Below are 26,255 nucleotides of genomic sequence, written 5' to 3'. Positions count from 1 at the left end.
CAGATCATTAGGTAAAGGTCAATGATATTGACGTGAGCAAAAACAGAAATAAGGGCTGATAGCTTCTCAGTGCCCATTAGTACAAAAACTCAAAGCACTTGGTATTTTTTTCTAAGGAAAGGTCATGAGGGCCAGCCCACAAAATGGCATGAAAACATGTTCTTGCCAAACGAATCAAGATGAAATGTTAATATATTTGAATGGGTGTAGTTCCACGCTGGATTAAAAGAAGGGTGGCAGGAACCATACAAACACCAATGTAACCCAGAGGAGTCCGAGTGTGTGTATGCGTGCGTGTGTGAGGACATACATGTGCATGTATTCCGGCACCTCCCCCAGAACAAGAACCAGAGGTCTTGCACCAAATTGCATTATAGTCTATTTAGTACATGGACATTTATCAATAAAAGAAGCATTTGTCAAGCATGTAGCTTCCTTTACATAACTAAAAAAGGAGTTTTATACAGTATAAAACTGAAAAGTAGCTTCACCAGTCTTATTTCTCCTAGAAAAATCATCTCTGAGGATTTCTATATATAAAATTTTGCCTGCAAGCACTGGAAATAAGGGATCCAAAGGTAGAATTTTTATTATTTCTTCTTATTTAACTTTAAGTGTACAGTGGTGCCTCAGTTTCCGAACATCTCTTTTGTCGAACATTTTGAGTTACGGATGCCGTAAACCCGGAGGTAAATGCTTCGGTTCTCGAACACGCCTCGGAAGTCGAACACGCCACATGGCTTCCGCTGAGGCCAAGGTCCTGAGGCCCAGCTGTCGGCTGCTGATCCCTCGGTTTTCGATCATTTCAGAACTTGAACGGTCTTCCGCAAGGGATCACATTCGGAAACCGAGGCACCACTGTATCTACACTGACCTGAAAATGTGGCTCTAGCTGGGCATATATTAGCTGACCTCATCTGACCTCATTTATTTGGACCTAAGCTTTATTGTTTATCATTCATCAGGGCAGTGTTTCTCAAACTCTGAGTTCCTTAAGAATCACCTCGAATATTTAACATTCTGATTCCGAGGTCAACCCCTGATTCTGTTTCAGCGGGGCTGGAGGGGGCCCAGGAATCTCCATTTTTAAAGCTGTCTCCGATGACTCTGATGAAAGGTCACTGCAAAACCCTGCTCTATTGTCAATCATTTGTTTCTTCCGGAGCAAAAGGGTTTACTCATTAAAAGTTCACAGTGGTGAAAATAGCATCCAAATCCAACACATATATGAATAGCGTAAGATCTTCCGGATTTGAAACCGATGGGCAACCAACAGGATTGATGACTCACTTATCAATACCATGAAGGCAAACACCGTCTGTTTTCACCTCAGCATCCCCTGCAGGCCCTATTGTAGTATGTTTCACACAGGGAGCACAATAAACACCTTAAAAGCATCAAGCTCCTGAAAACTATGAATTATACGATCCTGAGCAATATAATTTTCAGAGCTGTTAGTCTGATGTGTAAACTAGGGATATACATCAGAATTTTAGGGGAGCTTGAGGGGGACAGTCAGGCGTATTCTGAAAAAGCTTCTGAGGTGATCTCGATATGCGCCCAGTGAGGACCACAGAAGGCAGGCCTGATCTAGGGCCAGACCACCTTGTCATCTGACCTAAGAAAAACCTAGGGCTTTAACACTTAAGTAGCTTTCCTACAGGCCACCTGAATCCTAGGCCACAAACTACGGGTCTGCTAACTCCATCACCAGTAATGGGCCACTACAACATGTGTAAGTAATAATTTATCATTTGAGAAAGTGTTAGTATTGCGGGAGCTAACCAGATGTTGCTTCCATGAGGTCTTGTTATCAAAATAAGGTCCTATCTTAACTGCCTTAATTCATAGATAGTATTCGACTGCTCACCATGAATTATTTGCATTAGATGCTAACAGTTTGCTAAAACAGTCCATCAATGCTGGAAAACAGAGGTCCTTTTAAGTAGCCTGTGATCTTTTTCACACTATTAATTTGCCAAACAATCCATCTCCTCATTATTAGTACAATCCTAAACCTCAGCCAATCTGAGTAGCTAAATAAGCCCCTAAGGTGCAGAGCCCAAATTAATAAACTTTTACTATTAGTACTGATGGAAGAAAGAAAAGTAGATTTTCCCCCTTCATGACATCCACCTGTTGCCACCCTCCACCTCCAGGACTCAGCTCACCAGGCACTGAAAAATAAATTTGCACCAGATAGGTTGTACATCATGGGGTTTTTTGTTTGGAGAAGTAATGCCCAATTTATTTCCATTGTTCCAAGAACGTTTCTCATTTCACAGTAAGAAATACAGGAAGACGCAATAAGAAAGATTAGAAAAATTATGCCATTATTACCCTTGCATAGGGAGTAACTAAGATTAGGCAAGTCCTCCTAAGACTCAGAGCTTTCTGATACAAATAAAAGCAGCTCTGCCGCCAAACACGCTAATTCTTTTTTTAAGGCTCTTATTTCCCTGCAGATCTCTGTTTACATTGAGGAAAATGGCTGTATTTTTTTGTACGCTAAAACACCGAAACAAATTGCTTAGAAAGGGAAGGGGAAAGGGGTTGGGGAGAGTTCCTGCAGGGCATGTAAATATATGGATGAAGACTTGCTCTGTTTATAAACTGGCAAGGACCCAAGCTTTGGCAACGGGCTACCGAAAAGTAAGACTCGGGGAAACTCACTAGGAGGATTTTCAAAATGCAACCAATTGTGTATTTCTGCCCTGAAGACAGTTAATAAAATATTCCAGCTTGCACAAAAGCCAAGAAAGACATTTGTCGACTTTCATTATGATCAATAAACACTGTCAGCTCATTAGCATATCATTAGTTGTCCTGCTGTTTCCAAAGTCTTAATGCACAGAAATATTAATCTGCAAATGTATAAGATTCCCCAGCACTGCGCCTTGGACTTTCTGCATGAAAGAAAAACAAGAATTAGAGATGGGAGGAATCCAACCTAGCTGCTTCTTCTCTGTGCCCATAAACATATGTTTACCATCTGCGGAATTATGGGAACCAGCTGAGGTGAAAAACAACAGCTGTGGCATTAAAAAAAAAAAGAAAAGTAATCTATTTTGCTTCCCAGTGACAGCTCAGCTGTTAAGGAGACGGTGATGTCCAGGTAAGGGACAGTTTTCAGACCCAAGTTCACCCAACAGAGAAAGAAACAGAGGGAGACACGGAGAGAGCCTTGGCCTCCGTGAAAGGCTTTGCAATGTGAATTCTCCCTGAGATCTCAACTATTTAGAAACAGCCAGAGCACCCAAGCCACTGAAGCATCCTTAGCTCACTGCCATTCACCTGCGCTTGCTCTGTATTTCTTTACCTTCTGAAACAGTAACAGGGTAATCAGCTCAGAGTGCATCCAAGAGAAATTGAGTGGTAGTCAACCATCTTGATAATGAAAATCTATGACAATCAGAAGATTCAGATAAGCCTATCACTACTGCCCAGCTACTTTCTCAGACGGATGCTGCTCTGAAGTGAAAAATTCCCCAGATTGTGTTCTGGGTCTCTGATAGGAATTACCTAAAGCTAGAGGCTTACTTGCCAGGCACCATCCTGGGCTCTTCAATCAGCAGCACTTTTACTGCTCAATCCATAAGGATCCACTGGGACCCAAGAATTAGGGTTGACAAGTGAGGAGTTTTTGCTTTGACTTTGCCTATGAAGCAAAGTGTTAATATTTAAAACAGAGAATAATGCTATTTTAATCTGAAAACACATAACAAGCATTTTTAGTTCTGGAGCAATTAATCAGGCATGGTTCTTGGGCCCAGGAGACAACTTCTACAAGATAAATATTAAAAGCCTGAGGATGTGCTGGCTCACCGGAGAAGGGCTGCCTCTTTCACAGGGGCATTACGTTGATGGAGATCATTTCTGTAATGAGACACCGATGTATTTTCCCTAGCCTGGCCATCTCACCTCACCAAGGGGGGGCCGGAAGCTCTGCCTGGCATACAGGATTCTAAGGGGAAGATGAGTTTTGAAAGGTTCCCGTTAGAGTCATTACATTAGGCTACTCCTACTTGAGAGCAAAGATTCACATTGCTCCCTAGGGAGACCGACTGCGTGGAAACACATCCCTTCTGATGCTTTCACTGGGACCACCTGTTCCTTTGAGTTGGAGCCCTCAAAAAAGACCATAGGGTCTGTCTCTACCATGGGACATGGTGTAGTTAAGTGAAATGTCACCACCATCTAATACAGTGACTAGCACATGGTGAGCACAACCCTAAAAAATATTTATGGAAGGAAAGTCTGGATGAATGAGCAAAGACGGAAATAAAAAAGGCCTGAACTTAAGTCCCATTTCCATTACTTAGACTGGCAAGTTGCTCAATCTCTCCGAGTCCCACTGACTGATTTATACAATTGGGATATAATAGCTACCTCGTTAGGATTCTCAGAAGGGGTAGTGTAATTAACTGAGATGATATATGTAGGCCGCACGATGTCTGGAACACAGAAAGCATTCAATAGTTGCTGGTACTCTCTCGTCCACACCCCTACAGCCCACCTCCACAGCCAGTGACTGTCAGGTCCCTGGACACCTTTGTGCTTTGTCTTTATCAGGGATGTGGGCCCTTAAGCACAAGGTTTCCTTACACCTTTATAGAATCATACGTTCATCAAGCTGGAATAAATAATAGGACTAACTGTTCCCCTCTCTTAATCACAAACTGCCTGCTGAAACAGAAGTCCCTAGAAGGCGGAAAAAGCACCTCCCTTAGGGAGATGAAACACGTAAGAAAAAAGGGAGACGATGCATACTGCAAACTTACTATGTGCTAGGAGTTTTTAACACATATATATCTTATCTTAATAATCTTATATCATCTGCATTACCATTACGAAAGATATCTTCGCCACTTTACAAAAAAGACAGATTCATAGCTGTTACATTCATTCATTCGTTTCAAGAGTATACTCTCTGCCAGCTATGTTCCTGGAACTGTTCTAAGCGCCCTGAGTCAAACAGACACAGTTCTGACCGAAGTAAGGCTTACAACCTAGAGAGAGTGACCAATAATAAATACGTAAGGCCATCCTTCCCCAGTATTCTGAAACACCACAATGTATAGTTTCAGCTCATGTTTTAGGTTTATGCACCGGCAGAATTACGTGATCAATTTTTCGGCTTTTAAGTTTGATATTGCCCGAGCTTCTGCAGTTTTCTCATGTTTGGTTTGGCCTATTTCTTTTTTCTCTCTCTTTTCCCCACTTCAATATCAACATTTATGAATCCTTATTTTTTAATTGTTTCAGTATAAACAATACACATCAGAATTTGAGTTTTATGAACCCAATATAATACTCTGACTTTTTATTACTTAAATTTGATAATAAATATTATGAAATAGAATTACATCTGCTGTGTTATAGCCAACATTTTTTCTCTTCTTGTCTTAATTTGGGTTGACAGAACTTTTTAAGACATCCCCTCAGTCTCTCATACTTAAATCTGAAAGGTCAACACTATCTATGTTTTCAGTGTTGATTTATATTTTTAACATGCAAGCTTAAAAGTCTAAAATTAATCAACTTCTATATTCATTTTCTGACCAGTATAAGGCCTTATAACACTTTAAATCAGATCATCCCCTATTATCATTTTATTGTTATCTAATATTTGTTTCTTTGAAAATTAGGCACTATTATTATTATTTAATCAAACAGTGAGGTTTGTTCATGCTCTCAACAACTGATCCACCAGTTTTCCTTGCACTATATGTCTTTTTTCTTTAATGAACATCTATTGGTCATAAACTATTTATAAGTTCTTTACTTCACACTCATTCTCAAATGATGGTTAAGCTGGACATAATGCAACTACATTTGGGAGTTATTTTATTTCAAAACTTTGTAAACTTTTGTTATTATATTTGGGCTTCTGCTTTTACTGTTTAAAAGCCAGATGTCCAATCTTTGTTATTCTTTTGTGGAAAATTTGCCTTTTCTCACTGGCTACTTTTAAGATATTCTCTGTGTCTTTGGGATTCAGCTATTTCACTAATATGCCTAGGCATGGCTGTCTTTCAACTTATCTTGATTTGTGTAATAAAATATTAAAATGGTCAAAACTTCTTCTCCTCCTTGTATCCATATCCTTGCAATGCAATATTTCAAAATAATTCTTCAAGAGATGGAGTCTATTTCTTTAACCTTGACTGTGAATTTGGTCATATAACTTGCTCTGCATAGTCAATTATTAGCAAATGTAATCAAGCAAACAGAGCATTGAAAAGCACTAGTGCATCCTCTCTTCTTGTATTTGAAATCTCAAGACTACGCTAGTGAGCTAGACCACTAGAGACCATCTGGAAGAGAACTGAAGCACACCAGTCAACAGCCAGCCTACTACCAGAGCTGTAAAGAGGCTATCTTAGATCATCCTGCCACCTGCTGACCTGTTGATTGACTACAGACACCTGAGAGAGCCCAGTAGATATCAGTGTAGACAGGCCAGATCAGAAAATTCATCTAACCAACCCAAAGAATTGTGAGGCAAATAAAATGGCTATTGGTTAAGGAGCCCTGATACCAAAACCAGATAAGAATACTACAAGAAAAGTACAGGGCAATAACTCTGATAAATACAGATGTAAAAATTCTCAACAAAACATTAGCAAACAATTCAAGAGTACATTAAAGGATCATATGCCAGGGTTAAGGGATATTTATCTCTGATGTTAAAAGATGGTTCAACATATGCAAATGAATAAATGTTATAATCCACAATAGAATGAAAGACAAAAATCATATAATCATCTCAATAGATGCATAAATAGTATCTGACAAAACCCAACACCCTTTAATGATAAAAATGCTCTTCATATTGGGTACAGAGGAACATACTTCTACTTCAACAAAATAAAGGCCATATATGACAAGCCCACAGCTAACATCATACTCAGTGGTGAAAAGCTGCAAGTTTTTCCCCTAAGATCAGGGAAAAGGCGGGGTGCTGACTCTGATATGCCTAGTCAACATAGTACTAGAAGTCTTAGGCAAGAAAAATAAATAAAAGGCATTCAAATTAGAAAGGAACAAGTAAAATCTTATTGTTTGCAGATGATATGATTTTATATATTGAAAATCCTAAAGATTTCATTTAAAAACTTTAGAACTAATCAATGAATTCAGTGAAATTGCAGCACACAAAACCAGATACAAAAATCAATTTTGTTTCTATACGTTATCAATAAAATATGTGAAAAAGAAATAAAAAAAAATCCCATTTGCAATAGCATTAAAACAATAAAATTCTTAGGAATAAATTTAAGCAAGAAAGTAAAAGATCTGTACACTGAAAACTACAAGACTTTATGTCTTCTCAAGTTTTTTATCAAACAAATGGAAAGATATCCCATGTTCATGGATTAGAAGAATTAATACTGTTAAAATGTCCATACTACCTAAAGAAATCTATAAATTCAATTCAATCTCAATCAAAATTCAAATGCCATTTTTCACAGAAATAAATAACAACAACCCTAGAATTTGTATGGAACCAAATTAACAAAGTAATCCTGAGAAAAAAAGAACAAAGCTGGAAGTATCACTATTCCTGATTTCAAACTATACTACAAAACTATACTAATCAAAACAGTATGATACTGACCTAAAAATAGACACACAAACTGAAGAAACAGAATCAAAAGGTAAATCATCAGGTAAATGCAAATGAAACCATGGGTAACATCACCTCATACCTGCTAAAATGATTAGCATCAAAAAGAAAAGAGATAAGTTTTGACAAGGGTGCGGAGAAATGGAAACCCTTCTGCACTGTTGATGAGAATGTAAATTGGCGCAGCCACTACGGAAAGCAGTATTGAATTTCCTCAAAAAATTAAAAATTGAACTACCATATGACCCAGCAATCCCACTTCTGGGTAGATTCATATTACACTGAGTATATATCCGAAGGAAATGAAATCACTACCTTAAAGAGATATCTTCACCCCCATGTTTATTGCAGCACTATTCACAAGAGCAAAGATATGGAAACAACCTAAGTGTCTGTCAGCAGATGAGACTGGATACAGAAGATGTGAGATAGATTGATAGATACATAAACAATATTCAGCCACGAGAAAGGGAAACATGAGTGGATCACGAGGACATTATGTGAAGTGAAATAAGTCAGACAGAAAGACAAATACTGTACAATACCATCTCTATGTGGAATCCAAAAAGCTGAACTCACAGAGACAGAGAGTAGAATGGTGGTTGCCAGGGGCTAGGGGAGGGGGAAATGGGAAGAAGTTGATCAAAGGGTACACACTTCCACTTATAATATGAATAAGTTTGGGGATCTAATGTACAACACAGTAATTATAGTTAATAATACTGTGTTATATACTTGAAAGTTGCTAAGAGAACAGATCTTAAATGTTCTCACCATAAAGAAGAAATGGTGATTATGAGATTGTGGTGTTAGCTAACACTGGTGTAATCATTTTGTAATATATAAGTGTAACATATGAATCCAATGTACACCTTAAACTTGCACAAAGTTATAGGTTAATTATATCTTAATAAAGGTGAAAAAAATAAATGAGGAATGAACCTAAGTCTCTAAATTCCTGGCATTGGCAGATATCCCTCTGGCTTTCATTTCCTTCCAAGTATTTGGCTGCTATGAATCTCCCTTCTTAGAAGTGCAATGATAAATCTTAAAAGATTTTGTTCTGTTTCATCCAGCATTTATAAGCATTTTGAAGCATGAGGCTTTTTAAAATATCTAGTCTACCATATTGCCAGAAGCAAAATTCTGCCATTCTACTAAAGAACAAGATTATCTTAAAATTTCATGATGTTTTAACTTTGTCAATTTGTTTGACCACTGTATCCTCATGTTTCTATAAAGTGCAATAATGCAGTCATTGTACTGTCCTCTTCAAAGACAAGAAACCAAAGCTCCTAGACACTGATATTTGTTTCCTATTGTATATCTAAACCCCGTCTCCCAGAAGTGATTTAACATATATTCTGAGAATGAAAACCAATGTAAAGATTACCTTAAGAATCAGGCTAATGAGAATCATTTTGAGGATCATTTACATTCTGCATCATTCATACCTGGCACTGGAGTGAACTCTGTGACCTTGGGCAAGTCCCTTAAGTCTCTGCCTCGCAGAGAGTTTCAAAGCACCTACTTCATAAAATTATAAAGACCAAATGACTTAATTCACATCAAGCACATAAAAAAGCATGTGGTAAAAGTAGAAAGTAGTCCTTACTTTGAATAAGCCATGCTTTTGGTTGCGCTGACCAAGCCATAAGTTGCTTCCTGGGGGAAGGTTGGTCTCAGGAAGGTCGATCACACGTTCATAAATCCTGTAGGGCAAAGAACACGGTTAGTAATAGAACCAACACGTGCACATGCTGCTTGAAGTACTCATGACCACAGACTCTGCCATGGAGATATGAAGCCAACAGGTGGCATGTTTGAAATGACAGGTAAGTAACATGAATGTAGAGATCTGTTTCTTGACAACAGTTGGTGGTGTTTCACAACCTCAGGAGTTCCCTGGGTGAAATTCAAAACTCGCCCCCATACAGAGAGGGCAAGGAGAGACTGAAGAGAGAGGCAGACCACTCCAGATTGGTAGGTGGCAGTTTTCATAAGCAAGAGAACTTACATAAGAGGCTTGTCTTGGGTGGCCACAAGAGATCTCCACACCCGCCCACCAGAATCTTAAGTTTACACAGAGGCCCTAATGGGGTTGGTCTCAGTAACACATGAACTCTCTCAGGACTGCATCCTTGAGTGGCTCCTAACCTGAGAACAGTGGGCGGGATGTGCATTCCAAGGATAGGGGAGGGGGAGGGGCCTCCAACTGCCCAGGCCCAGCTTGCAGGGTCAACCAGCAGTCCAGCTCCCTCAATGACCTCTTGCAACACCTGGACACATGATCTGGGCCCCCCAGGCTTTCTATCTTCATCATTTTGTCGGGGGAAGGAGGAAGAAGAGGGTAACAGGAGTGTCTACTCTGAGCAATGAACATTCCACAAACTCTGTGAGTAAAGTGGTTCTGCCCACATTACAGGTGAGAAAGCTGAGGTTCAGGGAAGATACATGGCTCAATCCGAGAGTAGCCGAGATGGGTGAGAATCTGCAGCTGCCTGGTTCCAAAGCCCATGCACTTCCCTCTGCACTACTTCTCCCTGGCTGGCTTATTTAGCTGCTACTCATTTCTACGGTAACCAGCTGCACACCCCTCTAAACATGTGAGTAGCAGCTGCCTAGATGACAATATGCTTAGTCTACAAAATCAAGCCGCTGAAGTCATCATCCAACCAACAAATATTAATTAGGCACCTTTTATGGTCTGAGCTCCACATAAAGCAACAAGAGACACAGCAATAAAACAGACACACAAAGTCCTGCCCTCATGGAGCAAAAACCGTACAATAAAACTCTGCACATGAACAAAATCTTCATATATCTTCATATGTGATATGATATATGAAGACATACAACTAATAAAGAGGAGACAAGAGCCCCAGGATCTTTGAAGGTACCTACTGAACAATTAAATAATCTCAACTGTCCTGCCCTACCACACCCCCGTTAGTGAGTCACAAATATTTAGATTTGTGCTCGCTTTAGATACAGTCCCTGCAACCACCAACCAGCTGATCACAGGCCTCCACCCCACCCCTGGCATGTACCCCCAAGCACTTGAGTGCTGAGAAGAGGAAGGACAAGCCTGTCTGAGAACTGAACTGCTGTGCCACAGCCCTGTGTCGTTCATTACTCCACTGTCCCCCACTGGAAACATGCTGTTTCCTACCAATCCATGCAAGGTACTCAACTGACAAGGCTCTGAATATATCAGACCCTTCCTTCCTAATTTTCTTTCCATTATAAATGGAGGCTCAAGACATAAACAAAGTAAAATAAGTTTCCTTTAAAAAGATAGGCTCCCCAGCTGGGCGTGGCTCAGCTGCTGAGCATCGACCTAGGATCCAGGAGATCACTTTTCGATTCCCAGTCAGGGCACAGGCCTGGGTTGCAGGCTCGATCCCCAGCAGGGGGCGTGCAGGAGGCAGCCGATCAATGTCTCTCTCATCATTGGTGTCTCTCTCTCTCTCTCCCTCTCCCTTCCTCTCTCTGAAATCAATAAAAATATAAAAATTAAAAATAAAAAAAGGACAGTGTTCTTGCCACAGGAATTCAACCAACTATTGTCTGTTAGAATGAACCGTTTAAAATTGAACAGTTTGTCAAAACTTTTAACACAAGAGCGTGCTATACACTTCCTTAAAAAGAGTTACTCCTAAAATTAGGAGAAGGGAAAATTTACAACGTAAGAGAAACACATAAGTTATCCTGGATGAGCTTGACAGAATTTACTACAGTCATTAAGAGTGTTAAATATGCAGGTTGTGAAACATGGGAAAGCATGCAAAATAATTTCCACTGGAGGAAAGGAGAGTGCACAATTATTTATGCACTATGGAGATAACAATACAAAAATTATGTTCAGTGTCGGTGCATTTCAGAGGAGGCCAGAGAGAAACAGAAATCACTGTGCTTAGGTGAAGAGGCAGAATTTTCTATAAGGTTGTTTGAAAACATTTGCATCTGTCCAGGGAGGGTGAGAGGAGTTTTCAATCCAAACACTTTTTGGTTTTCAATACAGGAGAAAGCGAGCTCCAGGGAGCAAAGCAGACCCTTCGTCGATGTGTATTAAGCGCATGAATGAAAGAAGGACTGTCAAAGCTTAACTGCCCGTCCTGCCATGTCTTCCACGACCACAGTAACTACTTGTGACTTAGGAACCGTTGAGGAAGCAAACATCTGAGGCCCACCCACTGTCAGCTACAGCAGGGCAGTGACCCACAGCCCCCGTGTTGAAGGGGAAAGCCAATCTCCACTGTTACAGTTCCCATCAGGAACCTTCCTGAGCCCCCCCCAAAATTCTGCCTGGCTGGGTTCCAGCCAATTCACTCCCAGAGGCAGGCAGTCTTCCCTAGAGAAGTCCACGCAGCAAGCGGACCAACAAACCGGATACAGACAGAGCAAAATGAGGAGAGCTAAAGGACATGGCATAAAAAAATATAAAAACCCACACAGAGGAAATCTAATCACGAGGAAGTACTGGACAAAGCCAATTTGAGGGACATTTCGCAAAGTAACTGCCTGTGCTCTTGAAAATGTCAGTGTCGTGAAAAATAAAGACAGACTGAGAAACAGTTGCAGATTAAAAGAGACCAAAGGGACATAAAAAATATATACAAGAAAAGATCCTGGATTGAATCTTGAGGCAGGGGGGGAAGAAATCCTGCAAAGAACATTAGTGAGAAAATTGGTGAAATTTGAATCGGAACTGTAGGTTATATAACAGTATTGTATTGATGCTCAATTTCCTGATTTTGAGAATTGGGTGGTGTATATTTAAGTAAATGGCTTGTTGTTAGGAAATGCGCACTAAAGTATTTGGAGTAGAAAGTCATAATGACTGCAACTTACTCTCAAAGGATTCAGAGTAACAATGAGTATATATGTAAATAACATGCATAAGTAAATAGACACATTATTTGGAAAGAGAGAGAAAGAGCCGAACCCGAGCAAAGAGTCTATGACTGTGTGTGGTTTTTTGCACCATTCTTAAAACACTCCTATAAAATTAAAATTATTTTAAAATGAAAAAGTTTTAAAACTAGAGTTAAAAGAAAAAAGGTCTATAAATAAAAACTGAAAATACACAGAATGGAAAACCAATTTCATATCTATTAGCCAAGGATACAGACAAACTTAAAGACTCACATAAAATATATGCTACTGTTGTCCTGAAGGGAACGGGAGCGGCGAAGGGGGCAGTGAATGAATGAATGGCGCCGGAAAGGATGCCTGCACAGTGATGCTAACAGCATATCATGAGCCGGAGCGAGGACGACCGCCTCTGAACCTGTACCCCGGCTCCAACCTGCCGGCGCTGGTCAGCTCTCCCACAGCCCACTTTCTCTCCGCCGGGGCTTACAGCTGCGCTGCATTTCCAGGCTCCCTCACAGCGAAGTCTAGCATGAAATGTGAACGGAAGGGGTGTGTGCCACTTCTAGGGCTGCCCCTTCCCCCCAAATCATCTCCCTCAAGCATCTTCCCCATTCTCTCTCACCTTCTCTCTTTCAGATGACCAGAGAAGGCTGCAGGCAAAGAGGGGGGCAGAGCCACAGACGGAGGATCCTAGGCCCCTAAATGATGACTGGAAGGTCATCGTCAGCTAGACACACCCAAATGGATGCTATGTAAGCAAAAAATAAAATTCTATGTTAACCCACTGAGATAAGAGAGGTTTCCTGTAGTTGTGGCTATTATTCACCCCAACAAATATACCCCACTGAAAAATAAGAAGGTGACCTGTGATATTTTCATGCCCACAAAGGCAAAAGGTCTGAGAGACAGTGAGGTGTAGCAGAGACAACATGAACTGTGATAAAACAGATCTGGATTCATGTTCCAATTTTGCATTCTACTAGCTCTGTGATATAAATCAAGTTATTTAATTTCTCCGTGCCTTGGTTTCCTCATATAAAAAATGGGGCCATTACTGCTGACTGTGTGGATGGTGGTGAGACCTAAATAAAATGGTTATAATGCCCTTGGAACATAGTAGGTGCTGCCATTCTCAGAAACTCACGGATGCCTGAGAATGCAGAGCTCACAGGTCAAGTGATCCATTCAGCCCTCTGGCTGCATCTCACGCCAAATAAACCCACAGAGACCTCGGTATCAGCATCGTAGATGCCTGCTTGTGCTTAGGGCTGTAGTTCAAAGGAATGACATCACTGTCACATGAAGAACATTCAAGAGTGTGAGACTTCAATGTTAAAAATCCAAGAATACAGTGTCCATTTGTCATAAGCTTTCACCACTTTAAGTCTGAATACTACAGATTGAGAAATCAGGTCAAACTTCACACAGATAATCGTGAGGAAACTGCAGCCAATGGAAATGAGTGAAATGTGATAACGCTTTTCAAGGGTCTTCCTCCACCATCCCCAGCTCATGAGATTTACACAAGAAGCCCGAAAACAAGAGCACAGTGAACCCTTCTCACTGTTTTTCACTCAGAAAAGAGAGAGGGATGGCAAGTTTGAATCTCTCAGGCAGATGACTCACTAACAGGAACACCATAAAGCTGTATTTCAGAAAGAACAAGAGAAATAACAACTTGAGAATTAATTAGATTAAGCACAGTCCTTTCGACAAGCACACAATTTACTGTTTAAGTTGACTGCATCAGAATCAGCCCCAATTTATCACATCCCCATAGGTTATCTAATACAAGTGCTGTATTTACCCCACAACCATCTAAAATCCACCCTTTCTTTTGGCTAAAGAACACCTCCTTTCCATCTCCACTTCATCACCTTTCTAGGCCTTGCACTCAAAGGTGTTGCCTATTAAGCAGTATTGAGAGAATTGTGGGGATTTTGCATGCCATTAGTATCTAGCGTTATTTTAAAGTGTAAGTAGCTCATTTCTAATACAATACCATGCAAAATTAAACATCCAGTCAACTATAAAAACTGCCTGAGAGGAATGAACAAGAGAGTAGCCGACGTGCCCCTTGTAAAAGTCAGCCGCTGAAAAGGGCTCACATGAGGAATTCTCTTCACAAGGTACAACCTCTCCCTTTATTCTCAACTTTGGTTAGGAATGCCCTCCCTAGCAAGGGTCCCGTTTGCTTAAAAGCCAGTCAATATTCCACAAAGAACTCGATTTTCAGTTAAAAGATAAAACCCTCGGAGCTCAGCACAAAGCAAATGCACTGATTCGACAACACTCCTTATGAAGGAATATTGGATTTTTATTTACCTGGATGAAGAAAGGCCTCCGAAGGGACTCAAGGTACCTTTCCCAATTATACAGAAGAATGAATGTCCAATGAAAACCATGTGGATCGACATGTGTTAGCCGCTGTTCAGTAAGACGATATGATGCCCAAATGAGATGCTAAATGAAGAGGTTTATCTTGGGCTTTGGCTCAAACTGAAGAAAAGCGTTCACGTTCCCCCCGAAGAGGGAAGTTGCGCTGACCTTCCTCGGCTAGGCACGGCCTCATCCTCGCCGCCTTTTAGCCGGCACGTGTGGATATCTAGGTGCCCCTTGGAGAAAGTTCCCCCCACACAGAACACGAGGCAGTTCCCGTCCTGTTTCCCTCACTAACATGTTGGGGTGTGGTCTTGCACACGAGCCTTATGATGAAAGGGGCGTAATGCAACCTTCCGCCTCTGGGCCTTATAGATGTGAGAGTAACAAAGTTCTTGACGCCCACCAGAAAAACAAAAGACATCTATGGGGCCATTAGCATTATTCTGGGCCATGGCATGTGTTGAGGATTCATTCCACGAAAATCTACCAAAGTGGTTCCTCGAAGCTTCCTTTACTCACTGTGACAGGGGCTTTTGGCAACTGCTACACTGCTGAGCTCCTTGTTGAATTTCCATGTCAGTTGCCTGGCTGTTGTTAATTATGTGCAAACATGAAATACACGTCACACAGGCCTTGGACCAGAAGGACATGAAAGGAATTCCCCCAAAGGGAAGCTTTGCAGTCCCTGCCCCTCAATCTGTTTAACAAAACCAGATGACACTCAACAAAGGACAAGATTTAACTCGTACCCTTTGGGACAGTATGGAAGGACCTGGAGAATATTATGCTAAGTGAAATAAGCCAGGCAGAGAAAGACAAACATCACAGGATCTCACTTACATGTGGAATCTAAAGAACTTAATAAACTGATGGACAGAATAAATTCAATGACACGGAAGCATAGATGAGACTGACGAATGTCAGAGGGATGGAGGAGGGCGGTGGGTGGAGGGGGAGAGAGTAACCAAAGAACTTATAGGCATATATGCACAACCCAAGGACACGGACAATGGTGGGGAGAGGGACTGGGGAGGGGGTAAAAAAAATGCACTTCTGGCCCAGTGCAGGGGAAAACAGACTGTGATGGGGAGAAGGATTATAGGGGTGAATGCAGTATCCCCCCAACACCTAAGAACTGAATTCCAACCTAAACCCACGCAGAAGAAGGGTACAGAGAGCAGGACTCTGAAGGTGTCCAACCTGTCCCTTAGCGGCTGGCGGCAGGGTCAATACAAACGCAAACAAAAAAGAGGTGAAGTTGAAATCTGGAAGAAGATGCCCTTACTGCAGCAAATGAGAAGGCAGAAGTGTTTAAAAGTGATTAGCAAACACTGCTGACAGGGCAGGATGTGAATGCCCCCCAAAGAGAGAAGTCTCCCCAGAGATCAATGTGAGCTGCTTCATCCACTTAGAATATACTTGTCAAACTCATGCTTTTATTTTATGTTTCTTGATTAATTTTAGAGAGGGAAACATCGCTTTGCTGTTCCATTTATTTATGCATCATTGCTTGACTCTTGTATGTGCCCTGACTGGGGATCAAACATGCAACCTTGATATATCAGGACGATGCTCTAACCAGCTGAGCTACCGGGCCAGGGCTCATGCTTTTTCTTGCCTAGCAATTTTTACTCTCTCCTTTTTCTCTCATCTGAATCTGAATATCAAGGGTACTGCCCCTTCTTAGCCACATTTTATGCCCCTAATATCTCTCTTCCACTACCTCGTACCATCTCTTACACTCCGCCCAAAGTTCCTGATTCGGATATCATCCCAAGCTGATTCTTCTTGATGGGGGTCAAACCACAGACTTACATCAGTCTGTCTTACTTAGCATTTTACCTATGATTTAGCAGTATAACAGCATTTATTGAATCTGCAGGAAAATACAAAGTTGGTGTGATTGTTTCAATTATAACAGAATTAGGATAATACCATCAGGATTAAAAGAGACACTAATAGGCAGGAGCTAGGGCCAAATGAAATGAAATTAAATTTAACATGTAAAAATGAAAGGTTCCCATGTTTAGTGACTATGCTTCTCAAAGACAGAATGTGTGACGGAAGGCTGAACAGAACAGAAATACATACTGAAAGAAAAAAAAAATACTTAGCTACTTTAATCAACACTGAGGTAAGATAAAGCTGTCAAAGAAGGATATGATCTCAGACTGTACCGTGAGAAGGTAATTATCTCATTGGAATCTCAGTCAGTCTGCCCAGAGATAATCACATTTCGTTGTAGGACCGCCTCAGCTGATAAACAGACACGCGTTAGAAAGAGCCAAGCAAGACTGTGAGGGCCTTGGGAGCCAAATCGAATGAGGAATGGTTGAAGAAACAGAGGACATTTAGTGGGAAGAAGTAAAGGTTAAAAATGGCAAGATAAAGTCTTCAAATATGAGAAGAACTGTCAAGCGGAAGAGGGATTAGACTTGTTCTACGTAGCTAAAGGAGGAAAAATGTATACCAACAAAGCCTAAGCTCCAAGGAGGCACTTTTGGCTCAGGATAAGAATTTTCTAGCCGTCGTCATAAAGCACAGAGAGAAGGAACAGCCTTGGGAGGCAGTGAACTTCCAGTCTCTGAAGGGTGTCCTGGCAGATGACAGAGGATCACTTGGCAGGAACGGTCAAGCTCAAACTCAGAGCACAGTGCAAGACCGACTGCCTCAAAATTTCTAAGTGCTGCCTTGAGTGAGTACCTACCATATGCCAGAACTTTTCATACTTTACAGTCCTCAAAATAACCCTAAAAGGGAGGCCTTGCTATGCTCAATTGACAGGTGTTCCCAAAGGATAAGTGACTTGCTTAATACCATTCAATAAATGGTGAAGCTGAAATTCAAATCCAGATGTAATTGACTGCCCTGCCATATTGCCTTATAATCCTCTATTGGATCAGCTCTTTAAAAGTCCAATATTCAACCAGTGTGTTACGTAGAGTGAGATACAGAAAGATCATTGAACAAGAGTCAGAAAACTTCGGTTTCTTACCTTTACTATTTACACTTTAATGAGGCAAGCTACTGAAGCTCTCTGGGCCCTCAGTGTCTTCATTCATAAACTTTTAATAATAATACCTATTGCACAGGTTTTAATGAGCATAAAACAGATCACTGAAAAGTGATAAGTATGTTGTAAAGTCTAAAATATTTTTTTAAAGTGGAGCATTATTAATGTTATTAGGTGAGATCAATGCTTTTAACTTCATAGAACAATCTAAAAACTACTTTAATTCGAAGTATTTTCAGAAAAAAACAAAACAGAAGTCTCCTCTAAGCCACTTGGCTCAACTGATTAGGAAATAGTACCCAGTGTCAGCTTTATAATTTCTATAAAACAGGAGCTTAGGGGCAGCAATCTGATGGGAAAGAGAGGAGAGTAAGAGCCTCCTAAATCACCTCCTAGGCGTTGCCACTGAAGGCACACTGAAGTCACAGTCACTGGTCCCATTTTTCCTAGGAGTTCAGAAAAAACATGCTGCTCAGTAACAGCACTAGCCATCTCCAAAATATTGGCTGAGACTCATGAGTGGGTGATAATTTAGTGAAAGCCATTTTATTCTTCATCTAGACGAAGACTTACATGTTACCACAAGTCAAAAAGGCTGTGGCCCATGGAAAGCACACACTGACACCCAGGACTTTCGGGTTGGAAAGGACACTGAAGGTCTTCTGATCCAACCTCCATCTGCTCCTTGTTATATTATGTTAAACGTCCCAAAGCCATCTGTCACGCACAGTGTGTATGTGACATCCTCACGTAACATTTTACAGCTTCCCAGGGCGAATGGATGTCTCCCCAAAGGCGCGGTGACTGACCATTTCCTAACAGCCCGTGTGAAACGTGTCAGGGTCGAGCAGGTATGGTGGCGTACAAGGGCAATTTTTTTCCCTCTGTCTAGTCCTGGTACAACCGCAGAGCTACCCCGCACAAAACACTGGCATCCCTAACATTCAGGCAAGGATCCGCATTCTTTGAAGTTTGCGTTTTCAGGACCTCGGACAGCGCCAATAAGCGCCACTGGCCGTTCCCAAACCTGGCTGTGGTAGGACACCTAGTAGGCTTTCCAAAAATACAGGTTCCTAGGCCCCTCGTAGAGTCAGACTTGCAGGTGCCCGCCTGGCCCCGCTGTAGAAAAGAACCCCTCTGACCGTCCCTATCCGACACTGCCGGCCCGCGGGCCGCAGGCAGGCGTGAGGCCCTCCAGCCGCGGCCCCTCCACAGCAGCCGCCGCCCCCGAAGGGCCGGACTCTGCTCCGGGAACTGCCACGGGAGAGGCACGGGGGCGCGTTCTCCTCGGGGGCTGTTCTAGAGGTTTTTCCAGCTGAATCAAAAACAAGCAAGCAATACCAAAAAAAACCCCTCTTCAGCATCCCAGCTTTTTGTGGTACATGTAGAGGTACAGGAGTTCTCCTAACTATGTCCCATTAATAGTTGTCGAGAGGAAGGAAGGGAGGGAGGGAGAGGGGGAGAGGGGGAGGGGGGAGAGGGGGGGAGAGGAGGGGGAGAGGGGGAGAGAGGGGGAGGGGGGGAGAGGGGGAGGGGGGAGAGAGGGGGAGGGGGGAGAGGGGGGGAGAGGGGGAGAGGGGGAGAGGGGGAGAGGGGGAGAGGGGGAGGGAGAGGGGGAGGGAAAGGGGGAGGGAAGGGAAAGGGAGGGAAGGGAAAGGGAGGGAGGGGAAAGAAGGAAGGAGGAAGGTAAGAAAAGAAGGGAGGGAGCGAGGGAGGTTTGATAGTTGGATGAATATATGGAAGGATGGATGGATGGGTTAGATACCCAGGCAATTGTAAATTTATTTTGACAAGAATAATATTACACCCCTGACCTCCTGGAGTCTGCACTATAGTGTAGAAAAACAACAAATGAGTAAACACGTTGCTTTATAATTTCAAATAGTGGCAAATGCTATGAAGAAATACAAATTAAGTGAACTGATATCTTCACTTGCCCCTTCCAGATACACTCTTTGCCCCTCTTTGTCTCACTCTGTGCCAAAGAAGACTGGCAAGTTCCAGTTGTTCTCCAGCCAGCAGGAAATGCCAGCAAGAGGGCAGGACGGGACTGAGGTTGGGGTGCTTATGAATTAATATGTGAAGGACTTGGGGTGCTCATGAATTAATATGTGAAGGACTTGGGGTGCTCATGAATTAATATGTGAAGGACTTGGGGTGCTCATGAATTAGTACGTGAAGGACTTAGCATGGTGCTGGGCACAGGGCACTCACTGGGCCATGGAAGCTGCTGTATTGAGGACAACAGTGCCTTGGCTGTAAGTGGTGTTTTCATGTTTATTTCTTTATCCCTCCCTCTCAGCTGCTGTCTCTAGTCTTCCCAATACAAACGTGTCAATACAAACTTGATTGTTTTTTAATAATGTTTACAGAGAGGACAACTTGTGTGCCTTGACTTCTGCTTTGTAGCAAGTACAATGAATTATTCATTCCGTTTGGAGCTCTTTCTTTTAAAAAGTAATCATCACCGTCTTGAGAGAAATTTTTATTTTTTTCATGCTATCAGTCCTGTCAGACTTTAGAAGTTTACAATCGCCAAAGAAGAGCAAAGCAATTTAGATAAAATTTCCTGTTCTGAGGGAAGACTTTTGTTATTAAATGTGAGGCATTCAATAGTAACTGCCAGCTGTTTAATCAAAAAGTTATTGTTCGTCGTGGAGGGGAAATTGGAGTTTGGAAAACAATGAGGCTGCAAAGCCAAGCTCCGAACACGTCTGATGGTTTCGAACTCTTTTCAAACTCTGTCTGAGCATTTAAACTGTAACGGCCCATTTCTGATGGGTGTTTCATGGGTGACAAGAAAACCACCGAGATGACAGGTCGCCTGCTCACCTCTTTAATGAACCCCTTTCGTTGTGGCCCCGTCATGTTCAGATTACAGGGTATAAATTAAACACAGTTTCCAGAGATGTCTCAGGCCTATTATTAGGGACACACAGGTGACTCCTTTCGTTCCAAATCCAAAATGAATAATAAAAGAAAAATTAAGAAGGTGAGAGAATTACGAGGTGGGGAAAATTCTGTATGCTTGTAAGAGAAGGGGGTTTTAAAGAAAATTAGTGGGGGGAAAACAGATCCAAGAGTCAGAAGGCCTCTATTCTAATTATTCTGCATTTAACCGCTAAACTCGGGATGACTGTCACACCTTCCCCAAAAAGAAAATGAGTCCTGGCCGGTGTTGCTCAGTGGTTAGAGTGTCGGCCTGTGCACAGGAGGGTCACAGGTTGGATTCCCAGTCAAGGGCACGTACCTGGGTTGCAGGTTCGATCCCAGCCCAGGTCACGACGCATGTAGGAGGCAACAAACCTCCCTCTCTCTCTCTCTCTCCCCTCCTTCCTTCCACTCTCTCTTTAAAAAAATTCCAATGGAAAAAATATCCTCAAGCGAGTATTAACAAAAAAGAAAATGATGCCTGCCCAACTTACCTGTTTTTTAATTTTTTCACTCTCAGTTAGATAGTGTACAGTAAGTGCTCTGAAAACCACTGCCCAATACTGACGTGAAAGCGGCCTGAGTAAAGTGGTACTGAGCCACCCGAGAGCTTGTTGGTTTTCCCAGTTCCCCCAGCGACCCAGGTTCCCTTTCCTCAGGTTCAGGCCATGAGGTAATCTGGTAACCTTTTTTATAATCTTCCCCCTTTTTTTATTAAATCATTTGATTTGATTTGATTTTGGTTACTTACAACCTACTTGTCTTAACTAACATGAAAATGTGCAGGAAGACAAAGTCAAACAATCCTACCCTCAAGCGAGGAACTGCAGTAAGTCTTGGGACGCCCACTCCCCAGGGCATATGAAAGATAAAATCTCTGCCGTCACCGCATCTTGGTGCGTCCCTCACCCATGTCCTGTGACGTAATCTGTGAGTCATGGGCGACTTGAAAGCAGAAACCAGCTATTTGCCATGACATCCCCAGGACCTCGGCCAGGGTCAGACACAGAATATATGCTCCAGAATAACGGTTTTCCTTTCATTTGCTTTGGCACGTGTGCCGGCCTGACCGATTCCTGGAAGCAGCCATCTCTCTCTGATTGTACGACTATCCAGTGGATGAGCCGGCTTGGCTCCCTCTGCCTCTTAAATGGATTAATTGTCCAACTGTACTTCTAATACTGAGCTGATGGAAAGGGCTGAAATGCAAATTTCCAACTGAGAGGATGTCTGGAATGACTGAAGCATTACTCAAGTCAAGGCCATGCTACATCTCCACGCATAAATGAGAATCTGCATGCCCCGTCCCCCAGTCTCCTTAACCTCCCCTTCGCTTTTTCATACAGATCTCAGGCACGACTCAGCAGCGCAGAACTGACTGGGCACTGCTGGCACTTAATAATACTACTCAAGAAATCTCAATTAAGCGAATGAATAAATAAATGAAATACTTGATGAAACCTGTGGCCTTAGCAGTCTCTGCACGTTGCAGAGACTCCAGTCACCCTAAACCATTCGCAAGTCCCAGAAGCTTCACGCACTCATTTGCGTCTGTGCGTTCTGGTCCCCTGGTTTAAGACACCTTCCTCGCACTATCTGGCTATATAATACACCACGACTCAACTCAGCTGGGAAGCCTCTCTCATACTATCTTTCATCCAGCTTTACTGAAAAGGCTACTTTTTTCCCTTGGTTTCTATGTTGCTGAATAAATAAATAGCTGATGCCAAGCTAAATTTCTTTCCTTTTTGTAAGTGATTTGGTCTTTTTGCTTGGAAGTCATGAGAATATTTTTTCTTTGATTTAAAATTTAATCGTTCTACTAGGATATATCTTAAAGTTGACTTTACAAGTCAGTTTCCTCAGATTCATGATTGGCCCCGCTCAATATGTAGATTTGAATTTTCTTTTACTTTCTCACATTGTAATTTTTAATAGTTTTATTGAGGTATAATTCGCATACAATGCAATTTACTCATTTAAAGTTTATACTTCAATGATTTGGGGTATATTACATTATTAACTCTGTTAAGTTGTTGCCGTTTTAACGATTTTTAAGTGGCATTATTACATTCACAATGTTGTGCAGCCACCACCATTTAGTTCCAAAATTTTTTCATCACCCCAAACAGAAACTCCGTAACCATTAGACAGTAGCTCTTCATTTTTCCACCCCTCAGCCTCTGTTAACCTCTAATCTTTCTGCCTCTATGAATCTGACTATTTGAGACATTTCATAGAAGTAGAATCATATATTTGTCCTCTTGTGCCTGGCTTATTTTGCTTAGCATAATACTTTCAAGGCTCATCCATGTTGTAGCATGTATCAGAACTGTGTTTCTTTGCCTAGCTGGGCAATATTCCATTGCATATATAGCCCAAATTTTGTTTAACCATTCATCTGCTTATGGACGCTTCAGGCTATTGTGAAAATGCTGCAATAAACACTGGCATGCAAGTTTCTGTTCAAGTCTCTACTTTCAATTCCTTTGGCTACATACTTGCAAAAGGGATTGTTGGGCTACATGGTAATTTATGTTTAGCTTTTTGAAGAACCTCCAAACTATTTTTACATTCCTACCAGCAAAGTACTGTACCAGGGTTCTGGTTTCTCTATGTCCTCACCAACAGTTATTTCCTCTTTTATTATAGCTGTCCTAATTGTGATTTTTATTTTTATTTTCCTAATGACAAAAAAATGTTAGCATCATTCCATGTGCTTATTGGCTATTTATATATCTTCTTTAGAGAAATACCTACTCAAATCCTTTGCCCACTTCTGAATTGGGTTGTTTGTTGTTTGTTGAATTCGATTGTTTGTTAAAGGAGCTCTTTATTCTAAATAATAATCCCTTATCAGATATATGGTTTGCAAATATTTCTACCATTTTGTGGGCTGTCTACTAACTCTTGGATAGCATCATTTGATGCACAAAAGTTTTTAATCTTGATGGAGTCTGATTTATCTATTTTTTTCTTTTATTGCTTGTGCTTTGGTGTCAAAGCCAGGAAATCATTGTCAGAGTCAATGTCATAAAGATTTCTTCCTAAGTTTTCTTCTTAGAGTTTTATAATTTTAGTTCTTACATTCAGGTTTTTGACCCATTTTGAGTTGATTTTTGTATGTGGTAAATGGTAAGGGTCCAAATTCATTCTTTTGCCAGCAGATATTCAGGTTCACAGCACCACTTGTCAAAAATGTCCTTTCCCCAATTGAATGGTATTGGTAGGCACCCTTTTTGAAAATCAGTTGACCATATGATCATATGAGGATCTGTCTCTGGGTTCTCTGTTATATTCCAAAGGTCTATAAGTATATCCTATGCCAATACCATACTGTTTTGATCATTATGATTTGTAGCAAGTTTTTAAATCAAGAACTGTTAGTTGTCCTGATTATTTCTCAATATTATTTTGTCAAACTTGCACTGTGATTTTATTAGTTCTATTGAGTTGTTTCATTTTTCTTCTTTGGGGACTTCAATTATACGTAAGTTAGATCTTTACCTTCTTCTCTATCAACCATTTTCTTCTGGTTATTTTACTTCTCTATTTCATATTCCTTTTCTTGGTTAATTTAATGCCTTTCCTCAATCCCCCCTATAATTCTTTCAGTTGAATTGATCTCCTTTGGGGCTTTGGTATTTTCTTTTTTTTCATTACTAAACCAATATTGTCTTTCTCTTTCCATTCTTTCCTAAATTTAGTCAACTCATATTTTACATATTCTGTTTTTTTACACACTTCTACTCTGAGTTTCTGAATTTGTGAAAAGTGGGTTTTCATCTCTCTAAGGGTTTGTTAAAGGGTCTCTGATTCAGGCTGAGCATATTGTATTACTTTTTTTTATGTTGGGATTTACTTTTCAAAGAATTTACATTAGATAAAATATTTTCTCATTTTTAATAGTAGTTTTGTATGCATGTTCCTGCTCTTTTATGTTCACTTTGTAAAGTTTTATTTCAGGTACATTGCTACTTACAATACTCCCTGCCTCCAGTTATGCTGGCAATGTACATATGTCTTAATGTGTTCTCTTTGTCACTCCATGAATGTTTCTAGAGAGAATGTGGAGAGATTCGCATTTAGGTAATCACCATTTCCTAGAAAAATCAAGACATGAAGGAAACTTTCCTATATCCCCCCTAACAACCCCTAAGCTAGATTAATAACAGCACCACCTCTGCATTCTTATAGCACCTTTTACCACACCATAGTGGCACCTACCACACTGGTATAGGAATCACTTATTTACCTACCTGTCTCCCAACTACACCCTGGGATCCTTAAAAACTTGGATCTTTTCTTCAGCATAGGTGGTTAAAACAATTTTTAACCTCATGGATTTATAACATGACTCTGCCACTTGCCAGCAATATAACCTTGAGCATATACATTACTACACCATTGCTTTCTAGTTTCTCATCTGAAAAATGTAGCTAATAACAGTACCTATTTTATATTGTCCTTGTGAGAATTGAGAGGGAGAACATATTTAAAGCACTGGGAACAGTGCTCATCGTATCGTAAGTATTTAATATTCTTATTCTTATCACCACCATCATCTCTATATACCCAGAAACTCATATGAGGCCTAACCCATAAAACACAATAAATACATAACTAAGGAATGGTACAGATGTCTCTGTCTGCAGAATTGTAACAGCACTTAAAATACAGTTGATATACAGTTCAGCATTGCATCAGATACTAATGTGCATTACAGTTTACTAGTCTGTGTGTTGCTTTATGCTCCAAATAAAATCATAAGCTTCTTAGAGGATATAATATATATTTAATTCTATATCCCTTAGAGCATTAAGCTGGCTCCAAAGAAAAAAAAAGAAGGCTTGACATGTTTTGAAAAACATAGTAAACATTTAAATCTAAATATTCTGGACGCATGGCTGTGTGCTAGAGCATACACACACACAGACACACACACACACGCAGACACACACACACACACACACACACACAGTATCATCCAACAAGACCCCTAGAGTTACTTTTCCATGCCTCACCTTTTCCTCTCCACCAAGGAGATTTCAGTGCCACAACGTCCAGCTCTAACTCTTCTGAGCCTGGAGAATTTGGCAGTTCATTAATCTCTCTGTGAAATGAAGAGGTGATAGATGCCTCCTAGATTTTAAGTGATATTAAAAATAAAATATTTGTAAAGCATGGGGCCTGGCTTATAGCAGCTCTTAGTTCTGTTCCTGAGCTGTGACCTGTACGTTCTCCCACCTGCTTCATCTGACTGACCCCACATCACTGACTGGGCCCCAAACAGGGAAGAGACCCGGCGGCACTTCCAAGCAGGCGGCAGGCAGCTCTGTTACACACCTCCTGCCAAACACCCTCACACATATCCGCTGGCCCTGCGAGCCTGTCTGCCCAAGAGACCCCACAGCTTAGCCA

General features: G+C 41.2%; 1 protein-coding gene across 6 annotated transcripts in view; it reads right to left on the bottom strand.

Moving 5' to 3' along the window:
- NELL1 (neural EGFL like 1) overlaps positions 1 to 26,255 on the bottom strand; it is a 618,076-nt gene that overhangs the window by 478,767 nt on the left and 113,054 nt on the right. For all 6 annotated transcript variants that reach the window (XM_081154971.1, XM_081154973.1, XM_081154974.1 and 3 more), the window contains exon 5: positions 9,246 to 9,342. In XM_081154971.1, the coding sequence (XP_081011097.1) occupies positions 9,246 to 9,342 (97 nt within the window). The remainder of the gene's footprint in view (positions 1 to 9,245; positions 9,343 to 26,255) is intronic.

The sequence above is a fragment of the Miniopterus schreibersii genome, assembly GCF_964146895.1.
Source record: "Miniopterus schreibersii genome assembly, chromosome: 12".
NCBI lineage: Eukaryota > Metazoa > Chordata > Mammalia > Chiroptera > Miniopteridae > Miniopterus > Miniopterus schreibersii.
Note: the sequence above shows the minus strand (reverse complement) of the source record. Positions and strands in the feature narration are given on the sequence as shown.